The sequence below is a fragment of the Labrus mixtus genome, chromosome 13 (assembly GCF_963584025.1).
Source record: "Labrus mixtus chromosome 13, fLabMix1.1, whole genome shotgun sequence".
NCBI lineage: Eukaryota > Metazoa > Chordata > Actinopteri > Labriformes > Labridae > Labrus > Labrus mixtus.
In genome coordinates this window covers 24262094-24281580 of record NC_083624.1, presented here as the reverse complement: position 1 = coordinate 24281580, position 19487 = coordinate 24262094, and the positions used below count along the sequence as shown (strand labels likewise).

Here is a 19487-nt window from a genome sequence, read left to right as displayed (position 1 = left end):
TCACTGCGGGTCAAACTGCACGATCAGGTCAAAACAACAATAGCTCAGAGGTTTCCGAAATGTGAAATATGAATAATTAGCTTGTGTAAGCTCATATTGTTTTTAATGGTCGGGACAGTGTTTGCGATCACATCCGTGTGCCATCGGAGTTTAGATGAACGCTCAGCAATGTACGCTCCAACAGAAATGTGATAAATGATCGATCACAGGACACACTGAAGGCTTTAGTGCCCGTTTGTCTAAAGAAAACACGAGCCGTCGTAACGCTCTTAACGCGCACAATAACCTATATTTTGGAGATTCCGATAGTGTGGGGCGCTACTTTGCAATCACCCACTGGAATGTATGGGATGGTCTGATGGTTCGGGTAGGCATAATTATTTTTCACTTATTTTTTATCTTGATTTTATTGAGGAGAGCAGAGCGACGCGAGCGCGGAAAACTTGTCAGATCCATGTTCCTCTGGTGTCTGGGTATGTTTTTACGAGGTGTCTTGGAGGTGGGTCATGGGGGTCCAGAGGAAAGAGCTAATAAACAGGTAGCTGAGAGGGGGACGAGGTGAGACGCTAATTCCGTGCTGCGCCAGGCAGGGCCACTCATAATAGTTACGAAAAGCCGTGTTCGAGCTTCGCCGAAGAGCGCTTCAAATCCAGCTTCACCGGCTGGGACAACGAGGAGTAGCCTATTAAGAAACACCTACCCCAGGATAGAAAGAGTAACAAGCCATTCTGCTTTCAAACAAGCCCCTCTTTGATGTTGCATTCTTTACTCAGCGCTGAAAAAATACCCCTCATTGCACTGCGAGGGTTGTGGGAGTGGAAAGCATGGCTGCTCATTTCCCCACATAGTATATAAGCTTATCATGCTTCATTTTGGCGCCGATTCCCTCAGTTGTGATCCCCATAATGTCCCACTTTGTGTTTGTTTTAATGTAAACATAGCCAGTTTAGCCGCCGCCGTGCGCGTAACGCGTCCGCGTACAGCACTTTTTTTCGGGGGGTTGTCTGTTTGAATGGGGACGCACCTACTTGGAGAAGTGATTCAAAGTGTTGCTGGAAAGGCCTACCAGCTTTGCATTGTTACTTTCATGACACACAGCTAATGTTACACTATCAACTTTCGTCCCTACAGGTAAAGTTGAATTACACGGAAAGGTGATAGAGGTAGACTACTCTTGTCCCAAAAAACTAAGGTAGGCCTACAATCTGACACACACACTCACTTACACGCACACTCAAACACACAATTTGTGCCTTACGCCTATACTGTGCCCCATGACAGACTGGGTGACCTGTGTGCTTCCGCTGTGAAATATAGCAAGCAGATTTCCCCTCGTTTTTTGGGGGCTTCTGCGTGTGATTTTTTTTGACGCGGGCTGGTGTTGTTTTGTCTCTGGTGATGGAAGTGTGATGGCATGGCGGTTAAAACAAAAGAAAAAAGCGACAAAGACAGTTTTTTAGTGCGCAGAACACACGATGGCTGCTGCCCTATCGCGTGATCTGCAGTGAGGCCTATCCCACTGTGCAACATGGACACAGTGCACACATGTTATGACTGCGTCTTAATTGAATATCTCAGAAATAGCAAAGGCCTACTGTTAGTTAAACTTTCTGAAATGATAATCAACGTGCTTGTATTTCCTCCCAATATGGCCGTTTTCCTACATGTGGGCGATTAAGTAAGGTTTCATTATTGACTGTAAGACTGCAATGCACGGTGCGTTGCATACCAATCAGATGATCCTCCCCTCCTGCTATAGGCATGTGTGTATGTATGTGAGAAACACAGATTGTGTGTGTGTGTGTGTGTGTGCTAGGAAAGCGGAGTTGAAGGTTTGTGTGACCTTATCTATAGCTTAACCCTAAACTCTGCAACGACGACAGCAACACATTTTTTTTGTGTGTTTTTGTACCAGCTTGTCCACGCAGAGTAAAAGATATCCACGAGCTTTTGATTCCATATGAATAAAGGTTAAACCGTTTTTCCCCCGCTTTGTACGTAATGCGTAATACACTCCTACGTTTGTGTCAGATTAAGCAGCCTATAGACTCCCTGCACGTATGGGTACCACCCTGTTTCACTACAATGCGTTTGGCTTTAGGGAAAGACTACATTGCGTGACAAAAAGGTAAATATTCAAGCCCCTTGTGGAGAAACACGTGACCTGTACTTTATGCTCCAGCATAGTCCCCCCCCCCCCTTTACTGCTGCTACACTTTCCTGCCTTTCAGCTTCTCTTTTCTTGCGGTGCGTAACTGCAGAAAAAATAAGTATGTTAGAAATGTAATATGATCGATCTGCCGTTTTTTCTACGCCGTCTGACTTGATTTAAAGGCGTTTTTTTCTCCAAGGCTCTCTACGCTGTGTTTGAGCCTGCGCCACTCCCCACTGTTAGTGTGCACGTAGGCCAATGTTGGAGAGCCTCATAATGGCTGCCATGGTGGCCCTGCACACTGCACGGCTATAGGCGGAATCAAGAAGGAGCAAATGTCCACACATGTGCCTGCCTGCTTGTGTTCAGTCGGCAGTGTGAGGTCGTGGCTCGACCTGTGTGCATGTTTCTCGTAGGGGCCTGGGAAGAGAAATGCTCGCCGTGTAAAAATGTACAGGTGTTCATTTTGAATCACGATGAGGATCAGTGTGGAGTGGGCGAACTCGCGTGCATGTGGAAATCCATTTTATTTGTTCAGAACGTATTAAATCATCTGTCTCACTCCCTCACATAATGTGTTTTAATCTTAAAATTTCACAAGAGATTATCTCTATCAAAACAGAAAACTTTCCATTAATTTGAAAATTAAAAGCTTAAAATGCGTTTTCTCTCCTGCAGATTTAAAAGTGATACAAATAGCCTATTTGACATTTTAATATGTCAATTAAATTTATTCTAGTATCTTAGGCAGAGTGAGAAATACACATTTAATTCATAAATATGCTACATGTATAAACCACTCTTATTTTTTGAAAATTTTAAATCTAGTATATTATTAACTCATAATTATAGGCATTATTAGATTTAATTTTAAATATGTAGCCTAGGCTATATGTTTACAATTATAAAGTAAAAGATGAGCCAGCCTTTAGGAGTGAGTGTCTCCAGCTTTTGTCATTGAAAAACTCTTTGGGCCTGTTGGCTTTGTTTGAGGCTGCTGTACTTTCAGCTGCTGTTTGCTGTGAGTCTTGTTTGTTTGTATATTTTAGTTGTGTTTTGTTGGGCGATGCCTACATTGTACTATCAGGGATAGATGGATTAAGAAAGAATTTGTGCCTATTTTAAAGGACAAAAAAATAAGAATCTTGAAATGATGCATTTTTAGATGTTAATAAGTGGATACTGTAAAAGACCAGGGCCATTTGAAAGGATATTTTAACAAACAAAGACAAAAGAGTTTTTGAATGGTTTTAGTTTTGATATCCTATTTAAACATTTTTATATTCAAATGTACATTAATTTAGTATTTTGTTTTCATTCACAAAAGTTATTCCAGAAGAATGGAAACAATTTTTTATTTATTCATATTGAAGCTTCTTGTCATAGAAATGACACAATGGTTTGTTGCACCTTACCACTCATATTCTAGATGGAGTTTAGGAAATTATCAGAATCATTTTAATTCATTTTAGAGTGATTAAAATCATGATCAACATGCTGCTTTTTTAATATTAATAATCTTTGTAAATGTATTCTAATTTCACTGTTGAGAGATCTGTTATTTTAAATGAGTTTCTTTATATAAATATATTTGTAAAAAAACATTTTTGGACATTAGGAATTACTTTTAAACCTCACTTTGTGATGCTTGATTATTCTCTTATAATTGTTTTGACGATGAAAGGATCAAAACAATTATTTTCTCCATACTGTCTGAACATGATCTTATAAACAAAAATTACTTTAATAAAATATTTCAGTTTGTTTGTTCAATCTTGGTATATAATTGTTGCTTTGTGTATTTTCATGGTTGTCTTATTTTGAGACTAGAAATCAGCTTTTCTCATTTTTTTATAGTAGTTTGTGATCAAATCACGTGCATGGCTGTCTCTCTGCTGGTGCAGCACACGTGTGTAAACAGAGTGTGATTTAGTGTTAATTCATTTTTCTTACGCTGAATCAGTGTGGTCTGACGTTCTAATGGGTGGTGAACGTGTGAACAAAGTGACTAACGTGATCTCTGGCTGCGAGCCGGATCAATGAGCGTTATTGAGCCTGTGAGAGAGCGTTGTTATCTTGTGGGAAACATATTTTGAAGTGTCTTTCTGAAAAGCTACACAGGGTGGTATACCTGTTTGTTTTGCTGTTGATGAATGAGAAATAACAGGATCTCATCCTATTAGTTATTTATTTCCACCTCTCCACTTCAATTAGAGTGAAAACAGCCTGAAATAAACAGGTGATGAATTTCTTATTGGGTGCTAACTTGTGTGATAGCCTCGATTAGGTTACATCCCACACACACAGGTTAAACTCGTATATGCTATTAATATGAACTTTGCAGCATAATGTTCTTTTCAAAAGTAGAATTTATTAAAAAACAACCTTCTTTGGCATCAGGACACAAACCAATACATGGGTGTAAACATCTGCATTGCACCACAGAGGTGCACGTACAGATGTGTGTGTCTGGTTGTCAGTGCACGCTGAATCAAAACAGTGAAATAGGATAGCCATCAGTTGATCCACTCTGAATCCATTAATGCTCCCCAGTTGATCCTGGGTGTAGAGGAAGCTCTCCAAATCAGGCTGGAGTGTCTGGAGTGATTGCAGGAGGTGCTGCACTGCTCCCCTTTTAAAAAGCCACATCCGCTGCACCCTCCTTGTGACTCCCCTCACCTGTACGTCTGGAGGGATTGCATCTAGGGATCTTCTGTGTTCACAGAGGGGAGTAGATGTCCAAAAATCTGGCTCAACCATGCTAGTGTCTTGCCCTTAAGAAGTAACACTGATGTAGAACAGAGTAAGCATGTTATAGAGCATCTTTTACCGATCTTCTATGGTGTGAAAAAATGCTCATGAGGTGTGAAACATTATGCCAATTAAAATGGTTCTTCATTTTCACTTCTAGGCAAAGCTAATTCTGTGTAGCTTTAGCTAAATGCTTTTATTTTGCGCCAAAAGCTGCAAAATTTTGTTGAGCCATTATTAACTTTTTTTCTTGAAAGCAGTTTTTCTCCTGAAGGGGGTAACACACTCGCTCGTGCAGCAGAGCATATAGCTCAAGGGGGGGGGGGGGGTCGCTTCAATAAGAAGAGAAAGCGTTGTAAAGTCATTGTGCGTCTATCAGACCTGTGGGATTACAGCTTGAACTGACCGGGTGTCTGAATGTCCGTTTTTTTTAGTGCATCACAGTCGCATTTCCCTTCCTGCTATAAGCAGTCATTCACATTCCTCTCCAACCTGTTGAATGACTAATAAGTTTGCTGCAGCATTACAACCAAGAGAACAGTGAGATCACAGATGACTCTTAAAGGAGCTGCAGGGAGGAGTATGTGGAAGGTGTGGTCCGGATGAGGAGGATTTCCGTGACCAAGCATCTTAAGTCTCATGTTTTTCTAACTAAATCATCGTATACATCATCGAACATCTCCGTACATGAAGAGTGTTGAACCTGAATGAATGGGACAGAACTGGAGCAGCTATCGCTCATGTGTCCGCTCAGTGACAGACCTGAGAACCATCATTCATCCAATATGAGACAAATGGGCTCTTCTTCTTGTTCTTCCTCCTCCGTGTTGTTATTTGTGACCTCACTATTACACGTTTTCCCCGACTAGCTGTTATTACTGAATGATGACAGTAATGGAGAGACAGCCTGTGGTGAAAGTTAAATAAACCCTCATGGATTAGACATGAGAGGTAAAAGCCTGCTTGGCTGCAACTGAGCCACTGAGGCCATTTTTCTGTCTGTCAGAGCACGTGTCACTGATTATATCTCTGTCCTGTTAAAGTCAGATTAAGTTTATTTATTAGAAATAAAATGTTTGTATTGACAACTTCTTTATTTGAATCCAGAGCTGCATTTCTACTTTTCCTTCTTGCATGACGTTATGTCCTTATACACCTTTTATCAGGTGTAAGTGACACACCCATTAGTAAGTCTTTGTATTGAATGAATATTATACTTATTCACTACAGGAATAGGCAGACATTGTTTTGGGCAGATGCTTGAGGATGCTAAGCAGAATTTGATGAATTGAATGTGCAGCATATGAATATTTAATGATTTATAAATCATTATAAATCATGATTAGGAGGAGCACAGTTTGTGTCCTTTTTTGGGGAAGTAATTGAAGATGTAACAGCTGCTCTGCCTCTCCTTCCTTTCCTATCTCTCTCTGTTGCTCAGTCTGTCTCTGACGTGTGTGTGTGTGTGTGTGTGTGTGTGTGTGTGTGTGTGTGTGTGTGTGTGTGTGTGTGTGTGTGTGTGTGTGTGTGTGTGTGTTCAGCATGTGAATGGTATAGTATTTTCAGTTGGGGCATAATGCACATACAGATATGTTCACACGCAGCTTGAGGGCAGCGCTGCAGGAACTAGAAAAGCCGTGGTGAATCCCAGCTGAAGGCTGAAGGCCGGATGTAAAGTTTAATGTTTCTCACCCCTAAGTGTGCCAGGGCTCCCAGTAGGCACCCAAGGGTGTGGTCTCCATTAAAGGTTTGGGCAGCTGAGAGGCACAGCAGGTGGCATTTCTCACACAGCCAGACCCGTTCCTGTCCCATATCAACACCATCTAAACCTACTCGCTGTGCTGGAACTTAAGAGCCCTGATGGGCCTTGAACAGGTGAAATGCATTTGGTTAAAACTACCAACGGCCAATCACAGTGAGCGAGTGGTTGTGATGCTTACTTGCAGCCAATCATATGCAAGAGAGTCAAGTGGTTCATGGGGAAAGAGGCTCATGAAGAGGCTCTATGACAGGAGGTTTTTACTACAGACTCTGAAGCTTCATCCAGGTCAAATGATCCTCTGAACACCTTTTTTATCAAACCTTTGCCCCTTACTCTCTCACCTTGTTTTCACTTTCCAGACAGTAATGCTGACAGAAATGTCTTCCCTTTTTTTTCTAATTGCACTCAGTTTTCCTGTAGTGGATACCAAGAGGAAAAAAATACTCCCAAAATACACATGAAAACTACCAAGTGATGCAGAATGACTTAGAAATGACACAAAACAACGAAAAACAAGCAACTAAAAAACACAAAACTACTACGATGAGACTAAATAACTTTAAAAAAGACAACAAAGGCTTATCAAGAGACACAGAACTAACACAAAGAAACACAAAACTAAGACAGGTCAGTCACTAAACGACTGCCATGAGATAGAAGAAAATTACCAAGAGGGAAAAAACAATTATTTAGAGACATATGGCTACCAAGAGACACAACTCACCATGGAGACAAAAATAAAACTACAAATAAATATAAAATGACTACAGAGATACAGAATACCTTCAGAGAAACACAAATACTACCAAGAGACACAAAACAACTACGAGACACAAAAACTACAATAAGACTACCAAACCTGTAAAACCATAAGACTAAACAAAGACAGAGACACAAATTCCAAAAAACAAAGAATGGCTTGAAAGAGACACACATGATTAACAATAGACACAAAATGACCACAGAAGCCATCAATGGAAACCAAGAGACACAATACAACTTTAAAGCAACACACATGTCTACAAAGGGGAAATAAACAAATTAAACATGTCGAGAAACAATCAAAAAGAAGAGAAAACTACTGAAAAGTCACAAAATGACAACAAAAATAACCAGGCACCGATCATTTTAAAATCCCTCCTTTGCTTACAGAAATCTGGAACAACAAAGCAAAGGCAACAAAAAGCTTTTTTATACTTATATTGTTTCATTTTGCAATATTTTGAGGTTTACTTGGCTTCAGAATCTTAATAGGATAATAGGATAGGATAATACTTTATTGATCCCCAGAGGGGAAATTCAGGCATTGCAACAGCAAGACAGAGAAAGAAGTAATACAAAATACACAGGATAGATAAGATAAATACAGATAGAAACAACAATAGGATTTATATACAAAAGAATATGAATAGTTAAACAATACAGGACAATTATGAATTATGTGCAGTGGATGGCAAGTTAAAGTGACCAGTGATGATATAAGATAGATAGATAGATACTTTATTGATCCCGAGGGAAATTCAAAGCATCCAGTAGCAGGTTACAAGACGTACATGACATGAAACATTTGTTACAAATTAACCACAACACCAACGCCCCCCCTCCCATACATATATATTAACCCCAAAAAAGATTTAAAGAATACCCCTAGATGAATCAAATTTAAACTGTGCAATTAAAAAATAGACTTATACTTAAGAAATGTACATAACCCGTGCAGGGATAAAAATATATGTGCAATTAAAACAAGAACCTATAAACAGTTGAGGATATAAAGTGACTTGTGTGATCAAACAGTTTAGGGTTATGTAAACAGCAGTAAAAGAGCAGTATGATATGACGATCTAAAGAATAACAGTGCAGTTATACAAAATAAAATATAACATAGTATAATATAATATAGTGCAATATGTAAACATATCTAAAGTGAGCATAAAGGATAACTCTCAGCCCTATCTGTGAGTAAGTACAAAAAAGAAATGGTGTTTCAGGTTTGCAACACTGTGAGACTCATATAGGAGTACCACCTGTAGCTTATAGTCAGGGCCATGAAAAGCTTCTGTTCTGGCAAGACAGGGAGTGAGTGTGAGAAAGTTTTGTCAGACACTCCAGCAACATATACAGTACGTATGTCTCTTTAGAGAATTATCGTGGTATGAACATTTTGCACGGTCAGAGAGGGACCGGAGAGATGCTGCTTTAATTTTTCAAATCAAAGTAGACACATACAACCAATTTTACTCACAATATTAATACATGTCTGGTTGGAGATATCACCTGTAGCTTTAAATGTGTACAGTGAAGCAAAGTGTACTGCGTCTCCCGTGCAGTTGTGATATTCTCTTTCGATGTCTGATTTTTTTAAATGTCAGCACTTTGAGAAGCAGCATTGCACAAAGATATGGTCTTGTGACATTTCCAGCATCTTGATGTGGGTACAAAAATCTGTCCCATTGTGCTTGTGGATGTGTGTGTGTGTGTGTCAGTGTGTGTTTACAGGTCGGATTGTGTTTGGTTCCATCTGTTACAGGTTTGGTTCTTCAAGTTGCCATGGGAACCCATTTTTAAGTATTTTTTGCTTGGTTATAGGAGAAGGCTTTTCATTAAAAAAAAAAATCAGCCCTTAGTCCTCCAGTGTACAGAACAACACACCATGAAAGCGTTAAAAAAATCAAAAAAAAAAAAAAAATCCAAACCATAAGTTGAGTTTTCTGTGTGTGACAGCTGGAGATTCACCCTCAGAGTGATCATTATGATATCTTTTGATATCTCTGTCAGAATCCTTTGATTGCAGTTGAAAATTGTTATGAACTGCTGTCAGTTTGGCGACTCTGTAATTTCCACCCATTTCCCAGGAAAGTGCAGACTGCCTTACGCTTACAGCTGCAAACACTGTCTGCAGGCCAGCCATGTGTCTGTAGGTGGGGGGGGGGGGGGGGGGGGGGGGGGGGCTGAGTTGATATCACTGTGAGTACATAAGATAGTGAGGTGCCTATAAAAAAGCTTTCTCTTTATCCAAGTTCTTTTTGTTTTTCGTCAAGTGTGGCAGTGAGATCTGCTGAGTCGGCTGTCTGTCCATGTCACATCCGCAGCCCTTTAGTGACCTTTCTTATTCATAAACCCACTCAGAGCCAACATTTCCATCTTTTTCCATATGTATCGCAACGGAAGCATGGAAACCCCCTCCCCTTTAACAGAACAAGTCATCCACAGTGAAGTCGGCACACTGCTGAGCCCCCGAACACAACCTGCAGCACAGTCTGATCATTGTGTTTGCTCCTTCTCATGACGGAAGAGGAAGACATGGAGAAGACTTACAGAGGCAGAGATGCGTTTATGTGTAAGCGACTTTCCTCTCAGAGTCTGCGTGTGTGTTTGTGTGCTGCTGTGTGGGCAGAAATAAGCACTGCTGATAGAGGGCAGCATTTCTTCCCCTTGTATTGTGAATGAGGCTTCGTGTGTGTGTGTGTGTGTGTGTGTGTGTGTGTGTGTGTGTGTGTGTGTGTGTGTGTGTGTGTGTGTGTGTGTGTGTGTGTGTGTGTGTGTGTGTGTGTGTGTGTGTGTGTGTGTGTGTGTGTGTGTGTGTGTGTGTGTGTGTGTGTGTGTGTGTGTGTGTGTGTGTGTGTGTGAGGCTTCCCCCCTCCCTCTGCAGACTGTGATGGGACTGGCTGTTCACTACCAATTCAATCCAGTGTAATTCAAATCAGTGGCATTTACTGGAAGGGGGGGGGGGGGGGGGGGGTGTTAATAGAAACAAAATTGCCAAAGCACATTTTATTAATAATTGTACATAAATGAAAACAAAAGCAAATGTATTAGATTTAAAATCCCCAAAACCAAAGTACAAATTAAATATTGCACATCAACATCAACAGTCATGATTTTTGATTGTGGTTTAGAGACTGGCTGAAACATGTTTTCATTTTCACATCAACACATAATCTTACCTTCTGTTGAAATGATTAGATTCCCTTACTTGTTTGACTTACAGTGAATACAGACAAAATATTTGGTGCTCAAACTTTATTAAGCAATTTCCACTGAGCACAATGTAGTATTTTATACATAAAGACAGTTTAAATCTTCTAAAGCAGGGATTTCAACCTCAGAGTATCCTACAACTCAACAACAAGAGATATGAAATTCATACAAATCAAAAAGATTAGAAACGCATTATATCCTCATTTTTCATCACTCAGCTCTGTAAATTTTGTACTTTAACACATGTTAATATTGTGTTCTGGCCTCTCTTAAGGGAGACAAATAAGGAAACAGTCATATTAACTGAAACCTGTTTTTCAAAATGTTCTACACATTTAGAGAGAAATGATTTGATTTAGAGTCATCAGGTGCACAGCTTTAAATCAAACGTCTATGTAGGCGGAGTTTCGCTGTTCACGACTGTTTTATTCAGCCAGTTAGAAATTGTTATATCGCTAAAAACAAAAGACAACATTCATTTGAATGTTTATTTGACTATAAATCATAAAAGATGCTAGAGGCTGTTAAAAATTGTCTTTTGAGTTTGATGTGACCACTGAGCTGCTTGATCGTTTGTCCAGTAAATACGAGGCTCACCAGTTGTTAGTGTCTGATCCAACTCTTGGCAAGTAGAGTCGCTTCTTCTCATCACCAGGAAATGTGTCATTGTTTTTATTTGATTTAATGGTCATCTAATAATCCATTCCTCACTTTCTGCCATCATTGTTTTTCTTATTTGGAGCTGAGCTGTGGCAGGGGTTTGCATGCAGTCCTGTAGTGGTTAGAAGATGGCAGTAGAAACCTGTTGTCTCACATCTGTGCTTGATCCTGACTGGATTTGCTGAGCTCAGAAATTAGTTGGGTCCTGGGGGGGGGGGGACAGGGGACAGGGCAGGTGCTGTAGAGTGTGTGCTGGCTCCATCTGTCCCCTTGCCAAGTGACCCAGCACATGCCAACAGCCAGTCTGCACAGTGTGAGGGAAGAACCGAGCATGTATGTGAGAGTGAGGGCGATAATGAGAGAGCAATGAAAGGACATAATGAGAGAGAGAGAGAGAGAGAGAGAGAGAGAGAGTATACTGCAGGGTAAGAGGGAGACCCCTATGGGAGTCCTTTTGATTCTATCGCACCAAACATCAGGTTGCAGGCAGGGTGGTGGAGTTTGCGCAGCCGCTGCTGAGAGCTGCACACGCAGGCAGCCGTGAGCAGAATGTGAAAAAAAAAAAACCTGTTTGTAAATAGTTGTTGTCTTCCTGACCCTCGTCTTCAATTTCCCTGGAGGAGCAGAATATTTCATGGTGAAGTGTTCGACCTGTGAGTGTATCGCTAAACACTCTGGGTTTCCCATGGGTGCAGTAGCTCCTGCAGCAGCAGTACCCTACTGTACTACTATTCAGTCCTGGGGGTTTTGAAGCTATTATGTTTAAATGTGATTTTTTTTTATGAGCAAAACATTGAGAATAAAACGGAATGAATGTACGTGCAAGTTGCAAGGATACTGGCCCGATTGATTGAATGATTGATTGGACACTGGTGTTGAGCATGGAGTTCTTATTATTTCCCATCTGTCTTTTGCAGTTGCCAACTCGCAGGTCACCTCTGACTCATGCATACAAACAACATCATGACACTGATTGATGAAGTGTCCATCCCCTGTCAGGTTAAATGAAGCACACCCTGACACACAACCAATTAAAATTGAAGCATGCCCGGTAGCAGAACATGATCTTGTAAAAAGGAAAAAAAAAAAAACGACGGCAAAAACCTGGGCATCTACAGCGCTCAAGGATGGTAAATATTTGATGCTGGAGCAGCCATACATGAGCTCTCGCTGCAGGGCTGCTAACGTGAATGGTTTCTTTTGCATGTTATAGGCACATGAAATCAAACATGTGATTCTTTGCACATATTAACCACAAATCAACTCGCTCATTCTAAGCATGTTCGGGGGCATTTCTATATCGTCATTCATGGTGAATTCCACAAGATGCAGCTGCAGCTTATCTCATTGCTCCTGGGAGGGTCACGCTCACCCTCCACTGCAGCATTTCTTACTTGTCTTCCCCCTCCTCCTCCTCCTCCTCCTCCTCCTCCTCCTCCTCCTCCTCCTCCTCCTCCTACCATGTGCATGTTTTGTGTCAGGGTACCATGTCATGCGTACCACCTTAGATTGCGTGCATTGTCTCTCACCCCGCCTCCCTGCAGCTCCAGCAATGTGTCACTGCTCCCCTTGGCACAGTAAGTCGGGGCAGAGTGAACCGGGCTATGTGTTAGTGACGAGAGGGTGTAAATATCTGTACAACCCTACGTAATGTACTGTAAGCTGAATGTGATCCGCCCTATCAGATAGTGTAACAGAGACAGGCAGTTTATTCTTAGTAGTGGTTAGTAGAATTCTTCGACAACAGTAGACGTCTGTGTGTCATTGAAATGCGTATGTGTGTGTGTGTTTGTACAGTTCCTCTGTGTCGCTGCCATTCCCCAAGCGGGGAGTCAGCAGTTCATTTCAGAGATGGTTTGCTAAGATGGTTTTGTTTTAAGTGGTATGAGGAGTGACTCCAGGCAGCCCGGTTTCCGGTCGCTTGACGTTGTGGAAGAATAAATTACAGAGATATAGAATGACTCGCTTCAAAGGGCCAGTTTGATATCGAAGACGCAGCGGTGGAGATGTGGAGAACGCTGGAGATGATACATGAAATATGCAGCGTTTGAAGAGGAGCATGGCACAACTGGCCATGTGTTCTTTCCTTCTTTTGTTATGTGTATATTTGTTGCATTCTTTGATGGATGCATGGCCACCTCAGGCTTTTTAGAGCATTTAAAGGACCACTGCTTCCTCCCCATCACCGCACATCATTAAGGCCGGCTATTGCTGTGCTCACGGCATTTGATTCCCACACACACACACACACACACACACACACACACACACACACACACACACAGATGGGATCTGATTTGATCAAACGTCGCTGCAAATAACAGATTTACCACCAAACAAAACACAGCTCCGATTTGCTTTTCATGCCATTGTACTTAACCTTGTTTTGTAGACTCTCAGCATCTGTATAAAATGCCCTCCACAGCTCCAGAAATAAAACTTTTCTACAAGTCATCATCTTGTCATGGAGGCTTTTCCCTCAGCTGTATCATTCAGGGTGGGATGCTAGAAAGCTGTTATACATTTATACTGCTGTGTTTAAGGTTCTATGAATGTAAGTCAGGCAAATTATTTGTTTTAGCAACTTTAAAGACTATGGCGTTTAGCGTCCAGCAGGGAATACAACACATTTGAACTTAATAGATAATATCTGACACGAGCTAATGTTAGCATTTATTGACCTCACATTTCTGTTAGCTATAGGAATAAATGCATTTTCTATCACCACTGTCAAAATACTAGCATTCAGCCAACATTACCATTAGCTTTACCTTTTCATATTGTACAACACTATCAAAGGGCATTGTTCACAAACAGCCATTTTGTTGATAACAATAATGTAAGCTAGGACGTGGCTGAATGCTAACAGTTGCTGTGTGTGGTAGCTAATGTCTCTTCCTCGCTGATAAAACTGTAATCTCTACATTTTCCGTTATGTCATGCTACACTTTCAAGGGTATTGTTAGCATTCACCCACTTTGTTGGTAATAGTAATGGTAGCTAAAAGGGGCTGAATGCTAACATTAGCCCAGAGTTAGCTTATGGCCTATCAAATATGACATTTAACAGAATTTCCCTCTGGATTTTTTTACTATCCAGGGTTTTCTCAGTTGCTTAACAAAAAACTGTAAAATTGATAACAATTGTCAGACTTCCTGTATTCATACAACCTACAGGCTAAAGCCGTAGCGCTTCCATCTTGTAACAGCTTTTGAGCTCTCCACCCTGAGCATGTTGGGAGTAAAGTGGGCGCTCTGTGAGTATGGGGAAGAACATCTGAATATGATGAATGATCTGATTGCAATTCTGTGACAAGACCAGATCTGCCAGGCCTTTTCACACACACACACACACACTGCTCATTAGAGCCGTGGTTGTTTTGGCTGTCTTAAAGAATGAGCGGTCAGGTTTACAGGTCAGCCCTCGCTCCTAATAGCCCATTTAACTTAGTCAGTGTGTTTGTTAAAGAGGGGAACCAGCCTCATCTGTTTTCTGCCAGGAAGCATGAAAGCAGCCGGCCTGAAAATGCTTACAGATTTGTTTTGGTGTTTGTGTGAGGAGGAAGGTCTTAATCCCATGTAGGGGAATAGTTTGTTAAATTATTGACTGAACCCTTGAGAAAAGAGAAAATGTCGCTAATTGTTATCAATAGTTTGATATTGAGCCTCAGGTGGGAGAAGCATTGTGTACGTTCATGCTGTTTGGCCTACAGATAAATTACAGACTAGATTTGAAAGAACTGTGGTCTCTTGATTTCAGATGTCTACTTGCATGTTTTTTAAAGCTAATTACTGTTTGTGTGCCTGCTGCGTTCAAATACTGTGGGATTTTAAATAATCAAACCTGGGAGACAAACAATAAACACACATGAACTATTAGGCAGGATGCAGTTTTTTTCATATTTGAAGAATTGTCTCTGAGTTGGAAGATGTTTTGGCTTCAGTGAGTGCCTTATAGTCACATATATAACAACAGCAAACCATTCCCTCAGGCTTCTCTCAATCACCAATACGTCTCTCCTGTGTTCTCTATCTCACTTAAAATGCTGCCCACGCAACAAGCTTTTTTAACCCGCTCCCCCCTGCGTCTGAGCTGCCGCTTCCTAACTGGAGATATCGACATCAACGCAGGATATTTACTCCAGTATTTATCACTCATTGATCAGAGCTGACACTGTTATGAATGTCTGCGATAATTTGATTAGTCTACATATTACAGCGTACAGTCATTCTCCAAACCTCAGCTATCACCGTTACTTATCCACATCATTGAATCACACACACACACACACACACACACACACACACACACACACACACACACACACACACATAACTCTGAATAACCATCTTGAGCTGACATCCTCCCGAGCCCCCCGCCTCATTTCAGAGAGTAGGTCAGGATGTGAAACCATTTTAGCCGCAGGATTAAAGTCTGACAGGGATAATGCCACTTCAGCCACTTGTTAGTCACGTGACAAGAGACGTTCTGAGGGGTTTGGGAGGAGCGATGTAGTGAAGGCCCCTTATCCGTGTAACTCCACCCACTGTAAAGCCGGAGACCCGTAACAGCTCACAAAACATTACAGGCCACAGTAAGGGAAACCCTTTACACTTGCCCCCGTCTACTCTCACTCTGCACACAGTAATGAGTTTCTGACATGCCCAGAACAGCCTTTTTATGCCATCTTAAATTAAACCAGTTTAAAATGTACATCCATTACTACAAAGCTGCTCAGCCTGCAGATTGTACATCACCTTGTTAATATCTTGATGGCTTTTAGAAGTTACTGCACTCACATGTAAATATGTTACATTTAACTTCTCATCCTTCACTGATTCTTCTTTACTCACTACTGACTCAAAGTACCATCTAAATAATACACTGATAAATAATAATAAATTACAGTTGATGTTTTATTGATTTCCACATGAACCATTCTGCACCATCAAGACTTCACATTTATTAAAATTGCTGGGGCAGAAAAAAAACTCTTCAGAGCTGCAACTTATAATTACTTTCTTTATGATTATTGCTTTTTATATTTTAGGATTTTTTTTTTAAATGTCTAAATATTGGGAATGAACAATTTCAAGTTCCTAGAGTCCAAAGTGATATCTTCAGATTCTTTATTTTGTTTAAATAACAAAAAAAAACACAAGAAAATATGTTGTGCATTTTTTTAAACCATTAGTAGATTATAAAAAATGTTTTAAATCAATTTTGTTAAAAAAAAAAAACCGAATCAATTAATTAATTTGTTTAAAAGTTAAGGCACATTTATAACAAACATGCTTGTATCTTTTTTTCAAATTGATACTTTAACTCCAAACGTTTCATTAAAATGAAGCGTTGCTGCCTACATTAAATGTTTCCTGAACTTCACCAGGTAAAATGGTGGATGACAAAATAAATGGATCAAAGTTTATTTTCTGCGAGAGTGTTGACAAAATGCTGAACAATTTCAAGTTGAGCTGATATATTTATTTGGAGGAAATGTAGAGTGGTACAATTGAGATCCTTAACAAATATATTTTAGTACAATGCAAACCCAAAACTTCAGTTAACTCAACCACGTGTGCCCCCGCCCCGTGTCATGTCCCTGCCTTTTAGAAACACATTGTATGATTCAGTGTTTCCTGAAGCTTTGTTCCTGGGAGGACTCCTTAGCCACAGCAGCTGTGACTGACAACGCTGCGTGGTTAAAATATGCTGCTTATTGACCGGGCTTATCAGTGTGTTTTCTGTTTCTCTGAGGATGAATCTTCACTCCCCTCCTGCTAGTTTTCACTCTCTGTCAGGAACTTCCCTGCAGATGGGTGGAGGAGGGGGAGAGGAAGGAGTGGAAGGAGTGGAAGGAGAGGAGGTGGTGCGCTCATGTGTGCGTGAACAAGTAAAACTGGCTCGCTCCGGAGGGAGCTGCAGGGAGCAGCGAGACGGGTGGAAGAGAGACAGAGAGGGGGACGGTGAGAGAGAGGCTGTAGATAGACAGAGAAAAAGCAGGGTGTGGGGAGGGGGGGGGGGGGTGAAAGGTTTGAGGACTTGCGTAATGTTCAATTGTGTGCGTGTTGTATTGATCCAGGATAACCTGGCTGGGACCTGTATACCTATAGCAGGCCGGCTCAGCCTTCCCCACTACAATACCTTATGGCCTGCAGATTAAAGGATGAGACCAAAGGAACAAGCTGCACAAGTCAACATAAAGCGACAGAAGCAGCCATGAGGAGCAGCTAACAGACAGCGGAGCCACGCCGCAGTATGAGCTGGTACACACCTGTCACAGGCTCTTAGCACTGAGGTGTGTGAGGGCGAGAGAGACACAGGAAATACATCAGAGTGTGCATGTAGAGGAGAGGAGGCACACAAGAGAGTGTGCCATACATTAGTGTTTTAGATGTGTGTGTGTGTGTGTGTGTGTGTGTGTGTGTGTGTGTGTGTGTGTGTGTGTGTGTGTGTGTGTGTGTGTGTGTGTGTGTGTGTGTGTGTGTGTGTGTGTGTGTGTGTCAGTGATGTCCCTGTAGGCTGGCTGTGTCAGTGATGATGCTGCTGACTACGTGCTTTGTGACGGGGGCTCAGAGGAGACCTCAGTTAGTGGTGGAGAAACACACGAGTCTGCATGTAGGCTTAAATCATCTTGATTTTTATTTTTTTAAATTTTTTTTTAAGCATGTGGCTCTGTAGTGAAGGAAGTGGTTTGGGCACCAATGAATCCTCGTGTAAATGTTGTAGTAGCGGCAGATTGCTTGCTGCAATTTTGCTTGACGAGCAGAAATGACTTGTCGCAGGATCACACATCATTTGTCCTGCCTATCACAATAATTGGTCTAAGTAGTGTTATTTATTAATTTTGTGTGCTGGCTAAATACAGGTGTTGCTTATAAGATTGTTGAAAGGTATTAATAGTGTAGAAGTCTGTTTTGATTTGCAGCATAACTTTTCAAAATGATGTACTAGCAGGTTGACACTAAATAGAATCTTTTTAAATGTGTCTGCGGGAAGGGGATTTTTTTTTTTATGTTTGCTTGTTTTTTAACTGTCACTTTTGGACCTGTATGTAAAAATGTACTTTGTGATGACACTCACAGTCAGATAAAAAAATAGATGCAAATTAGAAAAAAAATTACCTTAATTATCTAGGTAAATAAAAACCCCCACATCAGACACAAATTATTTGTCACAAAAAAAAGTATTATTTCTGATCAAAATGTAGTCTGAATGGGACTTTTAAAAATGTAATCTCATGGAACATTCATCTATGAAGTATATGCTGTTTAATTATATTAATATTGGGCCTTTGTAGGACCCTCATTGAGATGTTTTATTGAGGTGTCATTGACATTTAGTCTGTAAAAGATGCTTCCCTCTGTAGCTGACGTAGTGTATGAAGGTCTAACACAGTTCTGACTGTTTATGAGCTCTCACCCTGCTGCAGGATAAACGTCTCTGTTTCTGTCTCTGTGGTCACATGCAAATGGACACAAGATTGCGCAGAACATGCTTTTAGGGAAATTTATATCAAGAATGTGTTTCACATCAAATATACAAATTCCCAGATTTAGTTTGTGTTTGCATGACACATACTGAGAGTTTTATAGGGGTTAGAGGAAACCTTTTTCTTTTCTTTTTTTTTTTTAAAAAGAAAAGCATTATTTCAGAGAGATAACAGCAAAATATTTTAAAACACTCCTTTCATTGGCTTAATAGGCATGACAGGAGAAAAATGCGGTTTGTGTGAGCTGGGCACCCTGAGTGAAAATTAATTTGTGGTGATTACACCTGAGAGCTAAAAAATCATTTCATATCTGCAACAATAGGCAAATAGCTCTGGGTCCTCAGTTGTCCCTCTCACATTAAAATACAGTTACATATGATTGTCCTTTATTATATAATCTGTGTGTCTTTGAGTGCGTTGTGAAACTAACACCCTCTGCAAATGCTTCCATGGATACGGTTGATCATGATTAAGGGCGGAGTATCAGATTCAACATTACACCGCTGTAGCCATCTCTCTCACGCTGCATGCATCTCAAACATGAATGAGATGATTTGTTTGACTCATTGAAAATCTTTTTGAGTCATTTGAATAATTCTTCTTCTCATGGGTCACTGAATCATTTCCATAATAGAAGACATTTAATCCGCTGACGTGCCGACAGACCTTCTCTGTGAACTTTGTACCAC

The 19487-nt window shown here is 40.7% G+C and overlaps 1 protein-coding gene across 3 annotated transcripts in view; it reads left to right on the top strand.

Annotated features, from left to right (window-relative positions):
* Positions 1-19487, top strand: part of igf2bp2a (insulin-like growth factor 2 mRNA binding protein 2a) — a 51354-nt gene that overhangs the window by 604 nt on the left and 31263 nt on the right. For 2 of the 3 annotated variants that reach the window (XM_061054298.1, XM_061054297.1), the window contains exon 2: positions 1132-1192. In XM_061054298.1, coding sequence (XP_060910281.1) covers positions 1132-1192 — 61 coding nt within the window. Of the gene's footprint in view, positions 1-33; positions 368-1131; positions 1193-19487 lie in introns of those variants that run through there. The other variant, XM_061054299.1, reaches the window with a different exon arrangement.